Here is a 19,855-nt window from a genome sequence, read left to right as displayed (position 1 = left end):
GGAATTACCATGTAATCAACAAGGGGAAGAAATAAACCCAACCAGCTCATGGTTTTGTTTTCTTAAGCTGCCATAATCACCTCAGCAGAATTGTCTCACTGTTTCCTTCCATCACAGAAGTTACCCAGTATTTCAGGCCGGTGCAGATGCTAGTGCTTGACACACCCACAAAAGTCTTGTACAAACTGGAAGACCTTCTCTTTGCTTCCTTTTTCAGTTTCCCCATAGGCAAGACATTAAATAACTTGCTCATTCTTACAGAACAAAAATTAATTTGGTTAACTCCAGCAGACTCACTGAAGACACAACTTATCCAGGGAAACACGTAGAAGTGAAATGGTCTCGCTTTCCTGCTAGGGCTCTGAGTCTCCTGAAAATAACTAGGCCTTTTTATCATCCTTTACATAGACCTTAAATGTTTAATATCTGATTCTTCAGCACTTCTATTATGGTACTAAATATTTTTAGGTCTTTAAAACTGTCTCCAAAGTTTTAATGTTATTATAGTTGATATTACATACAATTAAATTTGTACTTTCAACCTCTTAAACCTGTGCATATCTCGTTTGAACTGCTTTTTTTGGTAGGATTTACCATCCAATTTCAAAAATTTTTAATTCTAGTCATACACCTCACAAATTAAAGGCTGTACCAGTCTGCCTCCATCAGGACAAGACTGAACATAAGAATTAGATGAGCTTTTATAGGGAATTTCACCTCTCTGCTAGTCCTATTTCTCAAATTCACTTAACAGAAAAAAATCTGAAAATCTTTGCACGAGGGGATGTTCATTCCCCTTAAGGGGGTGTCATCCCAGGGGAAAAACTGGGGGCTGCTTGACCTGCTTTTTAGGGGATTTCAGAAAGATTTGACTGCAATAGATCCAGAGAACACTGGCATTCCCCCAATAGAACATGGATTTCAGAGAGACTTCCAGAATGAACTAACACCTTCCTGTGAATTCCATATCATCTGTATTCTTTACGAACAGCAACTGGAGCCCCACTGGATTGCAGTGGCTAAGGGTCGTGCCTTCCTCCATGACTAACAGATGTTTGTTTGTGCCTTTTCCCCAGCCCAGCCTGCCAGGTTTTTCTCTCCTCTCTGTAAGAGGAGGACATCCCTTCCATCGTCACTACTTCCTTTCTCCCTCTGCATTATCAATTTTGAATAAGCAGCTTATAGGGGCAATTATGGGCTGAACTGGGTAGAAAATACCTCTTTTATTCCACACGTCTGGAGTAAGCACTCCCGCCTTGAAGGGGAAAAAAGCAAGGCAGCCCACAGGATAACTTGTCTGTGGATGGACAACTTCTGTGTATATGCTTAGTAACAGTTTGTTTTACAAGAAAAGCTCTTGTTACTGTGTCTTAATTATGCATGTAACACTTTGCTTAGTTACACATTTTGGTTTTAATCCTGCAAAACTTTCAGCCTCAGTAAGGTTCTGTAACAAATGACCAGCTCATGTGCTACTGCTGGGTTTTCTTGCTTTTGTTGCCGTGTGCTGTTTGTCTGGACACTCTTTCCAGTGACTAACACACAAACATGTGAAGCTCCCATCAGCCCCAAGTGGAGACAGAACTACTTCTGTACTTAAGATCTGATTTAGTGCAAGCAGCTATTTATTTTAAAAAACCACTTCCCCCTCCTGCCACCTTGTTTTTTATGACAGTCATATACAATGATGAATAAGAAAGGTCACCTTTTGCAGGAAGCAGCAGGTTCCTGGAGTCAATGAAGTTGCAAGAATTATTTTAGCGTTCAGAAATTTGATAAAAAGCCTCACCCAGTTTTGTGTAAGCTCACTGTATGCGAGCTCTGTGACACAAGTTCATGAAAAGATATCTGTAGTGAGTATTAAGAAATTAGGAACAGCATTGAATTTCAAATCCATTTTCAAGGCTGCTGATTTAAAATACCCTAACTGCATTTTTTTCTCAGTAATAATTCAATAATTTAGCTGCCAAAGAGGTAGCTGAGATTTTCAAAGTTGCTTGTTAAGAAGGATTTATCACATCAAAAATCCCCAAAATATAGAAAAACTAAACCCAAATGGTTCCTTAATAACAGAACAAAAAGACAGAGCTAACAGAAGCCATTTGCTTCCTAGGGAACACAGCACTAGAAACATCCAACATGAAGGACTAAGAAGTCCTATCCACAGGATTTCTGCTGTGCAAAAAGCATGATCTTTTGGCTTCTGTGCAAAGTGCATTACTTTTAGCACATTATCAGCTGAAGCCTCACTTTTTTTTTGTTCTAGGAATGCCTTGTGTTCATATGTTCAAAGTAATAGAATTTTGCAACACTGTCTATTGCAGCCAATCCTTGCTCGTTCATCTACACCCATATGAGTGCCTCCATCTCGGGGCTCGTTGGTCATCTAAAGACACAGATGGAGACCTATGGAGATTGTTCCTTCCACCAAAACCTGTGAGAACAAGCACCATGTGCAGGTGGTCAAACAGGATCAGTGTTGGTATGTTACACAATTCCAACACAGGCCTTTTATAACAACATTTCCTCCCGGTCATCTTAAAGTAGGGTATTTTAAAGGTCTGTTTCTAATTAGATAACTAAAAAACCTCAGACACTGTTTCCTATTACAGATTTAAAACCCAGATCTCACTGCTCTTTTAATTGTTTTCAATGCCTAAGTTTGTATTATCAGTAACAGGTGCCTATATGGAGGCAAATCTTCTTTACAAACCACTAAAACACACCACAGAGTGGGATTTAACTTGGCATTCTGAATGACATTATGAGAAGTACACTGTACAAAAGAGACCATCACAAGTAAGTCAGTGTTTAAGGAATTTTTATTAAACCAAGAATTTTATAATCCAAATTATGTTTCTTTGCTCAGCTATCAATTCCCACTGTCAACTAAAACAGTGGTGATATTCTGAGCTTTTCCACAGTAAAGAATTACAAAATTAAAGAAAGGAATGCTTTAAATTTTTGTACTGTGCTGAAAATTCTTTTCCCCGGGTTTATAAAACATTAATTTGTATTTTTTATTTTACTATTTTTTTAAAAATTTTAAATCCTTAAGTAATCTAGGACTAGCACTTGTTTTGCTAGCCCTGGCGTTGCTCTGTACGTAAGCTTCAAAGTTTCCTTTCCTTTTTTTATTTCTTTTATATTTTGCAATGTTTTTCTCAATATTTAATAGTTTTTCCATGTTTAGATTTTTTTTTTCTTCGGTGAAGCGAAGTTCTAGATTGTAGTCCCGGATCTTTCTGCAAACAAAAACAACGCTGTTAGGTTCTAAAATTAAAGTAGCACCTTCTGTTTTGTGACATGCTTGCTGCAGCTGCATGCCAGGCAACACCCTGGGCTTTCATGGAATCCATCATACCAAAGGTCTTTGCCAGCAGAGTATCAGAAAGTAAAGTGTGCAAAGTCTGTGATCCTTCATAAGGCAAAACTGACTCTAGAACTGAACTGTACTTCACAAGGCACAGCTTTAGACAATGCCTATGCACGATGGTTGTTACTGTGACTAACTTGGTTGCAGGTCACCTCTGCTCTTAACGCCAGCAGACTGGGGCTCATCAGGTAACTCCCCTAGCAGTATTTAAAATTTCTGGTTACTAAAACATAATGGAGCAGGTGGAGTAGTGCTCTCAAAAAGTCTGTGCATTTTTGTTTAGGAGAGACAACTTATTCAGCACTTGATAACTCCAGTGTGAAAGTGTCACTTTAAAAAAAAATGTGTAAAACACATGACTCATTCTGCCTCCAAAAGGAAAATTGCAGAAATTAAAATATAATACAAAGGAAAATTCTACGTGATCAAATGTTGAATTCATCTTCAAATAATAGCTACAAATATGAATAAGTTCACAGACAATCAAAACCTAACTAGACTGAATAGATAACACATTCCTTTTTATCGTCAACATTTATTGAGGATATTATTATAAATATTTATGTATTATTCACATTTTCCCCTGTCAAAATTGTAAAGGTACCACCTTTTGCTCTTTCCATCATGCACAACTAAGAATACCAACCCCACAGAAGGCAATAAAGACAAATCAGTATTTTAACTGACATTTAAGTTAAATTCATGCAAATGTGATGTCAAGACAATATATAGCTTAATTTTATAGTTTAGTTTTTAATTAATGCATAACTTTAGATTTTGGCAAGTATACACAAATCACAGTGTAAACAAGCTATTTCATTTCTAAGAAACAATGGGGTTGGAGTACCACTCTCAGCTTACTTCAATTCCACAAGTTCCTCTCAAACAACTGCATGAATAGTAGCATTTGATAGAACTGCCCATTTTTGTACACATGCCTAGAACTAATTCCAGCTAATTATATTGTTAAAACCAATGCTCTAGTACCAGCTAAATACACAAGACATGTCAGTAGCTTTTACTAACTGAGAGCTACAGAACTGGACAACAGGAGTGAGCACAGAAGTTTGTTTGCCAAAGCTGTTGCTTTCTGCGGCTGCAAATGATACGGGGCCCGGACACGTGCTGCTTATAAGGCCATGGACCAAAGATTATTGACCCAGTCAACCTATGAAACTACAGAGCTCAGACGACTTACCTATTAAACACTTGGAACCCCAGTGGGATTATTAACTGCCTTTTGAGCAGCCTCTTTAGCTTGGTGGGCTTGTAGTACGGCTACAGCTTCATCAACCTGTTAAGTAAAAAAGAAAAATTAACAAAGGGAAGCTTCACAATTTCTATTTAAGTTAATAATACAGTGTAAATGATACATATAACAATACCTGCAATGTTTTAAAAAAAAAAAAAAGATAACACTGCAGTTCCAATCACTGCCACCCTGTGAAGGAGGATACTCTTGCCCTGAGCCACTGTTGCATTGCATTGCTGCTGCTCCACTGTGCCAGCATAAACACTTGTTAGATCAGTGTAGATTTAACCACTGACCAAACTAGTGTAAGACAAAAGTCCACCCACCTTCGAACGAAGAGACTCAGGAGACTCGAGCATGTGGAGGAGTTCAGAGTTGTCAATCTCCAACAACATCCCAGTGATCTTACCCGCCAGAGTAGGGTGCATGCTTTGAATGAGAGGGAATAGACGCTCACCTAGAGAGAAAAAAAGTTAATCAGGGACAAATCTCACCTGACAAACACAGACTAGATTTAAGGGAAAAGGGAAACACAAACACCTTGTTCTACTGGTAAAACCATTTACTCTGCATTTGAAGACTGATAAAAGAGTACTTTCACTGTCCTTCTGCATAGAGAAAGGAATGATATACATACCTAACATCTGCTTTTGTTCTTGTGGAGGGGCAGAAGCCAACATGGAAGCAGTCAAGGGTTCCTGACCTTGCACATGGACAGCAGGCTGCAAATTAATTTGACACCATTTGAAAATTACATTCTAGTTCATAGTTAGGTACAGTTTCAAATATCCAATATTTAACAACTCAGCATAAACAAGGCCTACACTGTCAGAAGCATGGAAGAAATTACAACTAAGTCAATGTAATCAAGTAGTACTGGTTAGAGCTGAGTGATGGTGAAGATTATTATCAACTACTCCACTGCTCCTCCACTGAGGAGCAAACAGAAGAATTTAGGCTAAGGTATCAAACAACTAGAAAACATGAAATAACACAGGATCACATCCTGTCCCAGGTGAACTTGAAATATACTTAACCACCCAATGCATTTACTCTGCTGCCACAATGCAGAGCCTGAATTCTAGAACGACAACTTTTAATTACAAGTGCCTCTCTCCCCTCCATCTTCCTATGCAAAAAACATCAGTAAAAGCATGGAGCAGTCCCTAAAATCACATACCTGCTGCATAGCAACCTGTGGCTGTGTGTTAAGATGCTGCTGAGGATTACGGACACCTGCAGCGTATTTGTACTGCGGTACTGTGCGTACAGCAGGAGTAGCTGCAGTAGCTGCTGCTGCAGGACGGGGACCCATTGTTTGTGTTGATGTATTAGCTGAAAACAGAGTAACACAATTATGTATGTGAATTATTATTATTTTAATTTAGTCTAAACTGTACAAGTTAAAAGCATACCAAGCCAATTTGAAGTGAATAACTAGTTAAGGTATTGTATTATAGATTCATCTCAGTGGTACTGTCAACTGTTGTACCAGCAGTCAAAGCTGAAGGTTCAAAGCTCAAAATTTACTGGATGCTACTTTCACTTCAGTTATGAATTGCTTTTCACACATGTTATTGAAAAAAGATCTGTAAGAAAACATCCACTTTGGTTGAGTATTAATTTAATTTCATTCTAACCTAAAGAACACTTGATTTCCTGAGCACATTATGGGTCTGATGGAAAGTGTCCCTGCCCACAGTAGGGGGGTTGGAACTAGATGATGACTAAGGTCCCTTCCAATCCAAACCCCTCTATGATTAAAATCAATTTTGGTTCATTCACTGAAGTCCAGATTTTACATATACGATACTGACTCACAGTATTGTATGGCAAAATAGCAAGAGCTGAAATTCTATCATCTCAGGATTTCTACAATTAAAATTGCCACAGTGATGTTCAGAAGTAACAGAAGCCATCAAACAGTACTACTAAAGCACACATAATAAGAAAAAAATGCTTCATCCTAAAGAGGTGGGATCACAGCTGGAGTCTTTGCTGGGACAGTTTTTAGAGCAACTACTAGAAGGCGATACTAGCTTTTTCATTTGGTAAGAGCTGGAAAAGGAGGGAAGTGTCACCATATGTGATATTGAACTTAAGAATGCTATTGAGAGATCATCCTGAACCAACAAAATTAAAAGAGAAGTCTAATACCTAAAGTTTGCATAAATCAAACTCACCAACACGCTGTGTTGACATGACTCGTGGAACTTGTGAAGAAGCTGGTCTCATGGTACTGAACGGTGGTCTGGGTGCTGCTGGGCGGATAGCACCAGGCATGTTTTGGAATGCTACAGTTTAGAAAATATATTTGTTACATGCTGAAACACTGAATGGTGACAACACGACAAAGAAAAGACTGATACGCTATGGAGCTTACTGCAACCACTAGAAAGAGGTAAAGAAGTGACTTACGATGAGGTCTGGCACCCTGAGCAGTCCAGCGAGGACTAGGTCTAGCAAGTTGAGCGAGCTGATTAGTAGGATAGTACGCAGCACGGTTCTGAGTCTGCCAAATATAAAAACATTGCGTAACTCTGTTGTCCGTGAAGGGCATGAACAGTCATCACCCTTCTACTATGAAATTAGAATGCTGAAATTATGGACACATGCTACTAGTTTTATTTACTGTTAAATCTGAACAGATTTAATACAGAGTCCAAAACATTCAGTTTCTCTACGTACCTGTGGGATAGCTGCCATGAAGTAACCTGAAGGAGGTGCTGGCTGGTAGGGATTGATTACCGGGTTAGGTACTGCTCTTACACTCGCCATTCTCTGCATGTACTGGTTGGTGAGGTGAGCTTGGCGCTCCTCTTTACGCTGAGCTAGAGCTACATACAATGGTTTAGTAGCCACAATTCTACCATTCATTTCTGTGACTGCTTTCGTGGCTTCTTCTGGTGACGAAAAGCACACAAATCCAAATCCTTTGCTGCGGCCACCTTCCATCATGACCTGTCAGTACAAAATTTAGTTTAAAACTAAATATCCTGTGTCATACCCACTCAACTTGTATGAGTTTCTTATTTCAGCTTACTAGAAGTGAGACCACAGGTTTGTGTTACTGAATTAGTTACAGAAAGGGGTATTATCACTTAATTAATAGTTAGCCGTTAACTAAATATAGATGAAAATTTCAGTGAAATAATAATGAGCACATTATTGCACTGAAAAGATGATTTCTTACATTAATATTGGTACAGGAAAGGATGATCATATGGTGTTTAACCTGAGATGTACAATAATCAAGAAAGCAGATGCCCACATATATAGTGGGTCACATCTATTAGTCAATGTAATATATTATTTTCTCTGGTGAAGGATCATTGGTTATTTTCAGAGAAAGGATGAACACAAACTAAGAACTCTACCTTTGCACTAGTAATTGTACCAAATGGGGAGAATTCTTTTCGGAGACGCTCATCATCAATCCCATCATCAAGATTTTTCACATAAAGGTTTACACCCTAAGAAAACAGGCAAGTTATTTTTGAAAGCAAGTGTAAGTCTCAAAATACCATATAACAAAGTTAGGCCTCTTGAAAAACTGAACCTGGTATCTGGTGATCCTGTCCTGCTTCATTTGTTCAAACTTGCGCTTCAGCTCCGTCTGTCTTTCCACCTTTTTCTGAGCCCGGCCAACATAGATTTGTTTCCCATTGAGCTCTTTCCCATTCATCTCATCTACGGCCTTCATTAAAAACCAACACATTAGCAATGCTTTGTACTCCAGTGTTTTTCAGACATAAAAAAAATATGTAATTCATATATAAAAAGTTAAATACAGATGCCAGAAAAAGAGCCAACCCATCTTGAAATATCCCAAACTGGAACAAAATACCCTCAGATCTCCCTGCTTAAGGTAACATGGAAATTGCTCTCTGAGTATACTTCTGTCCTGTTAAAGACAAGTCATGAGGATGCAAAACACTTTTTTACATGAAGTTGGGGGGAAAAACACCCAAGTCACACAAGAAGACTATTTCTCTAACCTTATCTTGTTAAAGGCAGAGAAAAGTAGGCAAATTAAGTTGAAAATCTCTAATTCATCTAGTTCTGTTTTTAGAAGTAACACCTGAAACCTTATTATCGATCAGATTGTTCTATACTATATGTTAAGCTACAGATTGCATATATGGCTTTTTCTTAAAATTTTTTGTGTTTCATTAAGGAAATATTTTTAAGAGATAATAGAATTTTGTTATGTAAAACACCCCAACATGTGATTTTAAGTACTGTAAGAGAAACAATTCATCAATAAATGTAAGACTGAAAAACGTACATATAAGACAGGATTTGTTCCAATCTCTCGCTTGTACACTTGCAGTACTGACAAATCACCAAAATGCCTTTTGAAGAGCAAACTTTGTTGCCATTTGTTCTGTGCTGAGTTTCTCTCCTGATGCTATGTCCTTACTGCCACAGTCAACTGACATATCAAAGCAACCCGCTGACAAAGTTATACAGCATACTGGCATGTTATAGACATCTACATGAATAAAAAGGACCCTTCTTCCAAAGTTACCCTTCAGAGTAAAAGCAACATCACAGGGTCTATGACTATTTTCTTACAGCTGTGCCAAAGACACCCTATAAAACTAATGGCTTTCCTGATGACTTTGCAGAGCTGAAGTTTGAAAACACAATCCTTTCTGCCTTGCATAAACATTTTGTGCAACCAAATTGGATCCAGTGATTCATCTCAGTTTTGCAGAGATGTAGTAATTTACTATGCCTGTATGCTGCCCAGCATGAGTGAGTCCAAATATCATTGAGACCTTTAAGCCAAAGTAAACCAGGTTATTAAATTATTCAAGATTCCCCATTTCTACACTAGTTCCAGCTGTTTCAGAGTATCTTGACTTAACAAGCTCCTCAGATCAATGAACATTTGCTCATAGGAAATCACTCTAAATGACAGAAACTGTGCTAAGTCATTTAGGAAGTGAACACTCACTCTTGCAGTGTCTTTGACCAATTAAAAAAACTTAATAAATTTGCAAGATCTCAAATCACTCAATGAAACATTATTTGGGTCTCCATAAGCTTACTTTTTGGGCATCTTCATGTCTTTCAAAACTAACGAAGCCAAAGCCTTTGGATTTTCCACTCTCATCAGTCATAACTTTCACACTTAGGGCAGGACCTAAAAAGAGAATGAAATACTTATGCTTCATACGCAGAGTGTATTCTTTTCACCTTTTGAGCATCCTTTTCAGAAGTTTTAATATTTAGTTTATTTTACCTGTGTTACAAACTAGTTATAATATCTACTAAATGTCATCCATTAATATGAAATTACTAATTTGCCCTGATGAGGAACTTCAGCCATTATAGCTCAAGTCTGCCCTGCTGAATTTCTTTCCTACTGTATTTTCAACCAATATAGAATAAGAATTTCACCTCCAAATGAATGAAGTTTTTTTTATTATTATTAAAAATAACAACAGTTAAAATGCATTAGTGCTTTCATCCTTTGAAACAGTTACTGAAACCCAGAGAGGACGCCTTGCAATTAGGCATGTGCTTCACCATATATCTGGGTTTAAGGCCATCCCAGTTCAGCATTTCCAAACCTCTGAAAACTTGCAGTTCACAGACCCAAATGGTAGTTGCTAATTTAGCTGTGGTATCAGCTAAACTCACTATTGTTTCAACCACAGATACTTCAGTAGCAGAAAGGAATCTCCTGTAAATGTTGCTTAGGGCTGCTACACGATATCTCTTGTACAAGAGATTTCTCTTACTTTACATGATATCCATGGGAGAACTGCAAAGGCACTGAGGAAAAAAAAAAAAAAAGCTGAAGTGGAAAGTAAAATGTGAATAATCTGTAACTGCATTAAGGGGTTTGCCATTTCCTATTTCAGTGGCGACACATCATGTACATTACTAGATCATGGTTGTCTGTCTGCCATAATTTTGTTCCGTGCATAACTGAGGATCAAGGCTTAATCATATACCTTGGCACTGGAATAGTTCCTTATGATTTTGTATTAGGTCAACCATCACAATGTGACTGAATAACAGAGGCAAGTCTGCAGACTCTCAGGTCAACGAAAGTAATAGTAAACTCATTTGTAACTCTTCCTGTACTGCATTCATAACATCAATCTGTACTAAACCAGAAAACACTCCCATCTGCAACTTTCAAAAAATTGCAGAATCCATTCAAGACTGTTTACAGATACACTATTTTCAGATTATTTGAAACAATTCTGATGGTAGGATTATATACACTATTCTGCCTATTTGAAATTCAGATATTACTGCACCTTTGAATCCAAAAGGGAATTAAGTACCCCTTATTACTATTTTAAATAAACATCAGACAGCTAGCTGATTCCTTGTATTGTAAGGCACTGTACAGATATTAGAAGTAAGATGAAGTTCACTTGTGTTTATAAAAACTTTAAGACATTACCAAACTTGCCAAAGAGTTCCTTAAGTCTCTCATCATCCATATCTTCTCCAAAATTTTTGATGTAAACATTGGTGAATTCTTTTGCTCTGGCTCCAAGCTCTGCCTCACGCTCCTTGCGTGATTTAAACCTTCCAACAAATCTAGTTGCAGAAAGAACAGAATAACATAGATTGAAGTCTGTCAAGGTTTAAAAATTTTCTTGAATCCTCTGGTATAATATTTTTCTTAATCAGTCTTGTTCACTACAGGTGTGAAATTCTTTAGATAAAATATTTATAATTAAACTCCATCAGAAAAACAACTGCACTATCCTTTGCTACATCAGCGTGTTTATCACAGTTACTATGCAAGAAAATGCTTTCAAGCCATTGGCGAGATTGTTCACTCTTACAAAACAGCCTTTGACAACAGGAGCTGGACAATTGAAAGAGTACCAAGTAAAGAGGCTAAACAGAAATTCTAGCTATCAGCATAATCCCTCTGCCATACTAGAAACTTGGCAGCCTTAAAGCAGTTACTGATCTCTGATCCAGTTTTTAAGCAAGGGATATTCAACTAACCTCCCCCACTCCCTTACACACCTTTCCACCCTATATCAAAGACTTTTTAATAGGCACAGTGAAATAAAATAGTTCAACTTGCTCTTTAGTCACATACCATTGCAAATTGGCTGGGAACAACAAAGGTCAGTTCATACCATCAGAGAAAGAACAGAACCTGAACACAACATTCTGCAGCCCAAGGACCTGCTCTGGCACAGACTGTACATGGCTGACACTGATTTTCAACAGTAGCAGACTTCTGATTTCCAATTCTATTGTATTGTCTAACTTTATAGTTTCAAATTTGGCAAACGCATTCAAGTAGCAAACAGTAACTCAATGATTTTAAACTTTGACAACTTCACATAATTTATCACAATCAAGAATAGTAAGAACAATAGTATTTTCAGCAGATTTTGATAGTGAGTGAAGTGTTTTGACTTCTAAAAGCCTAACATGAACAGGAATTCAAAGCAAAATTAACTCTCATTATGTATTTTACCCACACGCTTTTATGACTACATGTTGACCTTTTTTACTAATTTAAAGTTGTATAAAGATGGACACTGAACAAAAAAGAAAAACTCCACAGTATGTCAGCCAAGATCAGAATGAGCAGGAAAACTAAAAGTTTCAAAAGGTGTTCTCCCTATATGTGGCTTGATCCATCCACCTCTACATGTAAAAATAATCCATGATGGTAACCTGATGCCAATCTCTGTTATCCTTTTTCAAAAGCCTTTCACGTATTTAGAGAGCTGTTTTTTTGCAACTCTACCAAATACCATAATGATTGCTTAGGCGTAGCTGTGAGGAACACTCATCCCCCTCCCAGCTTAAATATCACTAACCAAGTAGCCAAATAACTCTTTTCCTACAGTATATAACAGTGATGAAGTTTAAAATATTATACTTCTCTCAGTTCTATTTTGTACACCCTAGATATGCCTATTAACAGACATTCATATAAAAACATTAATGTCATCTGACCACTCTTCAGTGCCAAGTAATGTAACTCTAAGTTTCAGTTAACTCTAAGTTTAAGTTTCATCCAAAAAATGGATAACACACCTATCTCACAGCTCCTATAAAGGAAGTATTATTCAGAATACCCAATGGATGGTATTTTATCTCAGGCCAGTAATATCAAAAAACCCACAGAATCTCCCAAATCCTCCTTACAATACTGGCCTGTAAGACAATTAATACAAAGGTTTCTTTCTCTAGAGTCCATTATTTTCCTTTTTCAACTTAAGTCTGTGCTTAGAATACGTAGGTGATTCAATTCATAGTATCCCCACCACTAAAACTCTAAATCTTCTTAAAATTAGAAACTTTTAGAACAACCTGCCTTTCTTAGGTAAGCTTTTAAATCTCTGCCTGCTGTAAAATGAATTTCAGTTTGTTGATCCCCAACTATGTATTTATGTACTTACACTTTGCGGTCATTAAGCAGCATACCATTCATTTTTTCAATAGCTCTTTCTGCAGCTTCTTGTGTCTCAAAATGTACAAATCCATAACCCTTGGATCCATTTTCATCACATACCACCTATAAATGAAAAACCTTGTTGTAATACCCATGCAATGTTTCCACTGCAAATTGAGGAGTCTGTGTGTCAAACCAATTTATTTTCCACTAACCTTACAAGATAGGATGTTCCCAAAAGCAGAAAAGGTGTCATACAAAGCTTTGTTATCAATTGATTTGTCCAAGTTTTTGATGAAGATGTTTCCTACACCGCTTTTGCGTAGAGATGGGTCGCGCTGAGACCACATGATGCGCACTGGTTTGCCTTTTATGACATCAAAGTTCATGGTATCCAAAGCTCGTTCAGCTGGAAAACATTTTGGAATTAGTAGAAAACACTAAGGTTACCTTAATAAGCACACAAATACTATTTGGAGTACAATTCCTAATATTATTTTTACCCTGTCAAGTTCAGAACCACCACCAAGATGCAGACTCAAGCCTCCAATGTAAATAGACCCTGCTCTGTTGTATGCCAGTAAAAACTGGCAAAAACTCCTCAGTAAAAGCTGCACTTAGGAAGGAGCACAAGTCAGCTGAGCAAGATGTAGAAACCCCAGTAGCCTACAGGACTGGAGCCCACTATGAAAAGATGGTACAGTGAAAATGCATGGAGTGGTGGCAATTACAAAAGTTTGAACATTTGTGAAAATCATCTGGCCTTGCCCATATCATGTAGATGTACACTGTGTCAATAAACATGCTTTTGGGGTACAGCTTGTGCCCATATGAGGCCTTTTGCAAACATTAACATTAACATAAGAACTCCTGCATCACCAAACTGACAAAGTTTCTTGGCTAGGTGGATGTTGAAGCCTGGTTCAGGTAACTGTTCCACACAACTCTTTCCTCTGACCAAAAATCTGTGATGGAATTTCAGGTGAGAGACAGATCAAAGAGATTCAAAACTAGCACTTAATTTTGAAAATATGAAATTATATAAATATTAATTAAAAGCTCAGGATGAAAGACTTATAAACTCAGTTAAGTAGCAAGCATTAAAATAGTGAAACAAAGTAACATAAACCAGGTTTTGTTACTCCAATAGAGTAGTTTTTCCAGCAGAGCTCTGTAACTAACTTTCCAAATCCTTCATTTAAAATCTCACTATATTTAAATGGAGAAGTATTGAAACTTGTTCTGTTTTCACAGTTCCCTTCAAAGCAACAAGATGCCTGTCATGTTTTGAGTTAACAATGTATTTAAACAAGAAAGAGCAACAGTTCTCAAGTAGGGCAGCTCCTTTTCATCGTTATTCCTGTATGTCTGGAAGAACACTGAAAAAGTCCCAAGCAATACCTGAAGTCACACCCATTGGTACTAATTCACTTCACTGTAATTTGCATATAGCAGAACGACATGATGTTAGCAAGACTGAAATCAGTTTCATGTTAGTTTTAAAACAGTTTAAAACATGCTGTAATTAGCATTACTTTTCTTGAGAGGACCAAGGGCCAATCACATTGTGGAAACCCTTGTTTAATGTCTTTGTTCTGTAAGGGTTGATTTTATCTTTAGCTGTGTTGTTGCATATCATGGCCAAAGAAAATTTGCAATGAACCTCTGGTTCAGCTGATACACCAGGTTTTACACCCTTTCTTGTTACATTTTCAGATTACAAGTGAATTTGGAGATTATACTCTCTGAAGGACATCCGCAGATGTTAAAGAGACAGACATCTAACATTTTCATGGGGAAAAAAGTTACTGATACTATTGCCATATTCACATGACAGTAGCCACAAAAATTACATGCATTGTCAGTTTTCCAAACAAGTTAATAAAGCTTTCAAGAACATAATAAATTAAGCAAAGAGAAAAGACAATCTAGATACTGATAATAGAAGAAAAATCTCTAGAAAGCTTTAAACTTAGGCAGGGGGGTGGGAGGAGATGGAAAAAAGAACTGTGGATATCAGACTGGCCATAGTAGAAACATATAAGACCTCACTATTGCCCTGGAAGTCATTACAGTTATTACTGACAGCACCAATGAAAGTGCCAGCAACAAACAGTTCATTATTTCCAGAAGTAGTAACTGGGCTTCCTTTACTAGCAAAGAGGCTTTTCTAATTCATGCTAATTGCTTCTAGAACAATCCTGACTGTCCTCAAAAAAGTGTGTTCTTAGACACATTTCTCGACCATCTGACTGAAAGTGGGTCCATACTAGCATTTGCAAACATTACCACTCTTGACTAATAGTGAGCCTGTGTCTTAGACCAGTGAATTTCTCCACAAGGACAGCCTGGAAACTCTCAACAGCTCTCCTCATCTCTCCTATGGAACAAAATCACAAGAAATTTAAATATTTCTGCTTAACCAACACCACATTGTCATTCCACAGCAGATTTTTAAAACATTACTAGAACCCATCTGCAACCAGGTATAAACTACTCATTAAAATTCACAACTAGTGAAACTGGCTCACTTTCATCACATTTCAGCCATAAAAGGCTGTGCTGGTTGCAGGAGGCAGCTCCATTCAGCAGCGAACTTGTTACCAACGGACACACCTACCCGGGCTGTACTTCTGCTGATTCTGCTGGAGCTCTGAATGACTCACCAGCTCCCATTTTAGTCGTGAGCAACTGGACAGTCCACTTTAACAATTTCAAAATCACACTGAATATACCCTTAATGCTAACCCATGCTAAACGCAAATAGCAATAGCTATTTCCCAAATAATTAACCTCTGGAAACATAACCTTTTAAAAAATTCGAAGTAGTGCAGTTCAAACTACTCAAGAATATTTCTAGTTGAGTGATTAAACAAGATTGCCTGAGTTTTACTCCAGACTCTGACTCAAATTCAGAAAAGTCACAACTACGAAACGTGTGCATACCTCACAAATGTGTCATCAGGTCTAATTAGTTTTTGGAAGAGCTTTGAGATCCCTAGTTTACAGACAGCTGGTAATGCCAAGCGTACCTTCAAAAACATTTTTCAAAACCCAAGCTAGTTGTTACTGGCTGTTTAACAGGCACAGCCTGAGATGTAGCTAAAAATTTGGCTAAACCAAGAAAAGGTAGTTTGGAATCAAAACGATATCCGTATTACTGCAAAAATAGCCACTCACCATCAGAGTTCCTATTTCAGGTTTCAGTAAAGACATAGAATGATTTATTAAAAAAGACCACCAAATATTTTTTAGGTATTTGCCACGAACATCCAATTCTAAAAATGTTGGAAAAGTATAATCACACACTATCACTGAAGATGTTGTAAACAAGTGCTTCCAGATACATGCCAGATGCAAGTTTCATACAGATGAGAAATACTTTTACCTGAAGTGGGCTAGTTATAAAAAACAAAAACAAAAACAAAAACAACACGTGTTTCCCAAAGTCAGAAAAATACTTTTAACATCTGGAGTAACAGCACCTTTCTAAGAGGTAAATTGTCTCTGAATTAAGCTTTGCTCAGGCGAAAAAGCTGTATTTGTTCCCACATCTGACAAATTACAAACCGAGTCACAAAATGTACGGGTTGCTCAACTAATGACAATGATAAAGTCAGCCCTTACGGGATTTCGTCAATAAGGAGAAGCATTTGAATTACCTTCAGCCTCTGTCCTGACATTAATATATCAACGTACTGACCTTTCTTTTTGAGAAACTGTACGATATGCTTTTATTGAATGAACACAAGTACGTCAAAATAATCATTCAATTTGTCTCACCCTTAACAATGGCATAAATAAATCAATTAAAAAATCAAAAGCTCTCTGAATAGAAAGAGTTGATAACAAGTGGAATATCTGCCTATAAAGATGAGGCACTAACTTTTACTACTTACATACAGATATCATCGGTACACCAAAGTCTGATCTGATAATGGCTGTATGCTAAAGCCAATTTTGAGAGACAGTTAATCTAATTGCTTGAAAAGTTTGTAATTTAAGTCTCTCACCTTCATATGCTTGAAAATAAAACCATTACAACAGAAAACTGTTTAGTTAACTGTACTTGAAATCACTTATGTTCTAATGGGAAAATTATTACTTTTCTGTAAATTTGACTTCATAAAACTTAAAACCAGTCACCTTTGGTTCTTGTATCGAAACACCCTCCAAGTGAACAAGCTGTGTTGCCAACACGGCCAGAACTACATGAAAAGTTTCGTTATCGATACAACTTTAGAGAAGCAGCAATACCTCGTGAAAAAGCAAGTTTCACAAAAAACACAACTCGGAAAACACGTCAGAGAGTTTACTGCGAAGAGAAATGAATCAGAGCACAGCCTGGGCCACAGCCACACGCGGAGGGAGCACAGGGAGGCCCGAGCAGCTTCGTGCCCTGCCCGCACGTGACAGCCCTGCCATGGTGCGCCGACCAACGCTCCGGCCTGGCCGCCTGGGGAACTGCCCGGCCACGCCGGAGCGTCCCACTTCCTCCTGCCGGCCTCGAACCACGCACCGCACACACAGCTCCTGCGCGCTCGTTACAGGCGCTAAGGACCGCGATGTTCCCCTCCAGCCACCCTTCCCCTCGGACCGACGTTCACCCACAGCCCCCTTGCCGGGAGCCGGGGCAGCCCCGCTGGGCCCCGGGCACTCCCCCGCCCATCGCCGGGGCCCCGCGGCCGCTCCCGGTGCGCCCAAGCGCCTCCCCCACCCCGCTCCCGAGGCCGCCACGAGGGGCGGGCGGCCCGGGCCGCGTGTGAGCGCCGGCCGCGCCGCCAACTTCCCCCCGCGCCCCGGCGGGGCCGGCCCGTCCCGGGCGGCAAAATGGATGCGGGGCGGCGGCCCGGGCGGCGGGCAGGACACAAACATGGCTCCGCCGCCGCCCGCGGCCCGGCACTCACCGTCGGCGGGCTGCTGGAAGTTGACATAGGCGTAGCCGAGCGAGCGGCGGGTGATCATGTCCCTGCAGACGCGGATGGAGAGGATGGGCCCGGCGGGGCTGAACTTCTCGTAGAGCATGGCCTCGGTCACGTCGGGGTGCAGGTCCCCCACGTAGAGCGAGGCCATGGGGTAGCTGGGGGCGCTGGGGTTCATCCTGCCGCCGTCTCCCGGCGCGGGGGGGGCGCTGACGAGGCGGAGGCCGCGGCGGTGGGTGCGAGCGGGGCCGGCGGAGGCGGCGCGGGGCCGCTCGGATCAACGGCTGCGGCGGGTGCGGCGGACGGGCGGGCGGGGTCGCGGCGCTCCGGGCGGGCCGGGCCGGGCAGGGCTGGCGGCGGGTGCTGCGCTCGGCGGGGTCGGGCTCGCTCTTGTGTCTCCTCTCGGCTGCGCCGGGTCCGGGGGCTTCGCTTCACCGGGTTATTTTATATCAAACCGGCCGTTTGCAGGAAGGTTGTTCGGGGAGGTTGGATGAGGAGAGAGGATTATTATTTTTTTTTAGAAAGGCTTTTTTAAGATTTTTGGATTTTTTTTGGCTTTTTTAGGTATTTTTTTTAGTAATAAATGGTGCTGCGGGGCCGGGCCGGCGTGTCCGGGTGTTCCGGAGCACACGCACTGCGCACACAGCTCCGACGGCGGCCGGGGGACAAGGGGGCGGCCACCGCCCCGGCCGCGCTCTATATATACCCGCCCCGCCCCCCGCCCCCGCCGCGCCGCGCGCCACGCACCGCACCGCGCACGCGTACTGCGGCCAGAGGCGGAGACACGCGCCGCGGCCGGCGCCGGGAGGAGGCTTAGGCGCATGCGCAAGGGCGCGGCGGGGAGGAGGGGCGGCCGCGCGCGTGGTGCGCCTGCGCACGGATGGCGTCACGAGGGGCGGTGCGCGCGGGGGGCCGGCCGGGAGACAGAGCGCGTGCGCGCGGGAGCGTGCACACGTGCGCGGCGCGGGGGGAGGCGCGCGGGGCCGAGTGCGCGTGCGCGCCGGGCGGACCAACGGCGGAGGGCGCGCGGGGAGGGGTTAGCGGCCACTGCGCGTGCGCCGCGCGGCTCGCCCCGCCCCGGGGAAGGGCGCGAGGGGGCCGGAAGGGGGCGGGGGCTGTGCGCGCGCTGTGCGCGTGCGCGGAGCGGGGGAAGCTGGGGCTGGGGCGGCTTCCGGCGCTGCCGGCGAGCGGGTGTAGCGAGCCCTTGTAGGGAGCCCTTGTAGGGAGCCCTTGTAGGGAGCCCTTGTAGGGAGCCCTTGTAGGGAGCCCTTGTAGGGAGCCCTTGTAGGGAGCCCTTGTAGCGAGCCGCCCCGGCGAGCAGGGAGCTGCCCCGGCTTTGTGCCCAGCGCTGCAGTTCGGGCTGGTACCGGGAGCTTCCCGAGCATCTTTGTAGGTGTGGCGTGTCCGCCGTCATCCCGAGCGGTTCTCGGGGGTGGTATAAGGCAACGATAGAAGTTTGTCTGATCAGTGTCGTGACCTGTGCCATATACAGCATTTTTCAGGGAGAATCACGCACAGAATCACAGAATGGATTCCACAGGTTGGAAAAGACACCTGAGATCGTCGAGTCCAACCTGTGACCGAACACCATCCTGTCAACAAGACCATGGCACTGAGTGCCACATCCACGCCTTCCTTAAATACTAAGGCAGTCCTGTGGATTTTGGAAAACCTGTGACAGGCATCCTCTTATTTTTAGGGAGCTTCTCTAGTCCTAAAAAACCCTGAAGCCTTTCACAAGAAGCGAAAATATTTTCCTATCATTTAGAATTCTGTGGGGTTTTTTTATTACCAGCTGATTAAACACGTTTCAGATTCTGACAAAATATGAAATCAAATGTGCTGCTTTCCTGCTAAACAAATGTGCAAGTACTTACACCTGTACTAAACACTACTACAAGTGT

General features: G+C 41.2%; 1 protein-coding gene across 1 annotated transcript; it reads right to left on the bottom strand.

Moving 5' to 3' along the window:
• Window positions 1-2,804: 2,804 nt before the first annotated feature.
• PABPC1 (poly(A) binding protein cytoplasmic 1) lies at window positions 2,805-18,664 on the bottom strand. The gene is made up of 15 exons (XM_050311571.1): window positions 17,937-18,664; window positions 13,245-13,438; window positions 13,037-13,152; window positions 11,059-11,198; window positions 9,686-9,780; window positions 8,188-8,325; window positions 8,006-8,101; window positions 7,317-7,589; window positions 7,047-7,140; window positions 6,812-6,922; window positions 5,809-5,963; window positions 5,266-5,350; window positions 4,955-5,085; window positions 4,575-4,670; window positions 2,805-3,245 (listed from the first exon to the last, which is right to left on the bottom strand). The coding sequence occupies exons 1-14, from the start codon at window positions 18,127-18,129 to the stop codon at window positions 4,578-4,580; spliced, it is 1,914 nt and encodes a 637-aa protein (XP_050167528.1). The 5' UTR covers window positions 18,130-18,664; the 3' UTR covers window positions 2,805-3,245; window positions 4,575-4,577.
• Window positions 18,665-19,855: the final 1,191 nt, after the last annotated feature.

This window comes from Myiozetetes cayanensis, unplaced genomic scaffold (genome assembly GCF_022539395.1).
Source record: "Myiozetetes cayanensis isolate MyiCay16 unplaced genomic scaffold, myiCay2020 scf1, whole genome shotgun sequence".
NCBI lineage: Eukaryota > Metazoa > Chordata > Aves > Passeriformes > Tyrannidae > Myiozetetes > Myiozetetes cayanensis.
Note: the sequence above shows the minus strand (reverse complement) of the source record. Positions and strands in the feature narration are given on the sequence as shown.

Bases quoted from the DNA above. Each gene is read 5' to 3' on its own strand.
- PABPC1 (XM_050311571.1), bottom strand. From the start codon at position 18,129: ATGAACCCCAGCGCCCCCAGCTACCCCATGGCCTCGCTCTACGTGGGG. The intron at 13,153-13,244 runs GTTAGTGGAAAA...TTTCATTTATAG, and splicing joins GGAACATCCTATCTTGTAAG to GTGGTATGTGATGAAAATGG. The intron at 6,923-7,046 runs GTAAGTCACTTC...TCTAAACTGTAG, and splicing joins TCAGGGTGCCAGACCTCATC to CATTCCAAAACATGCCTGGT.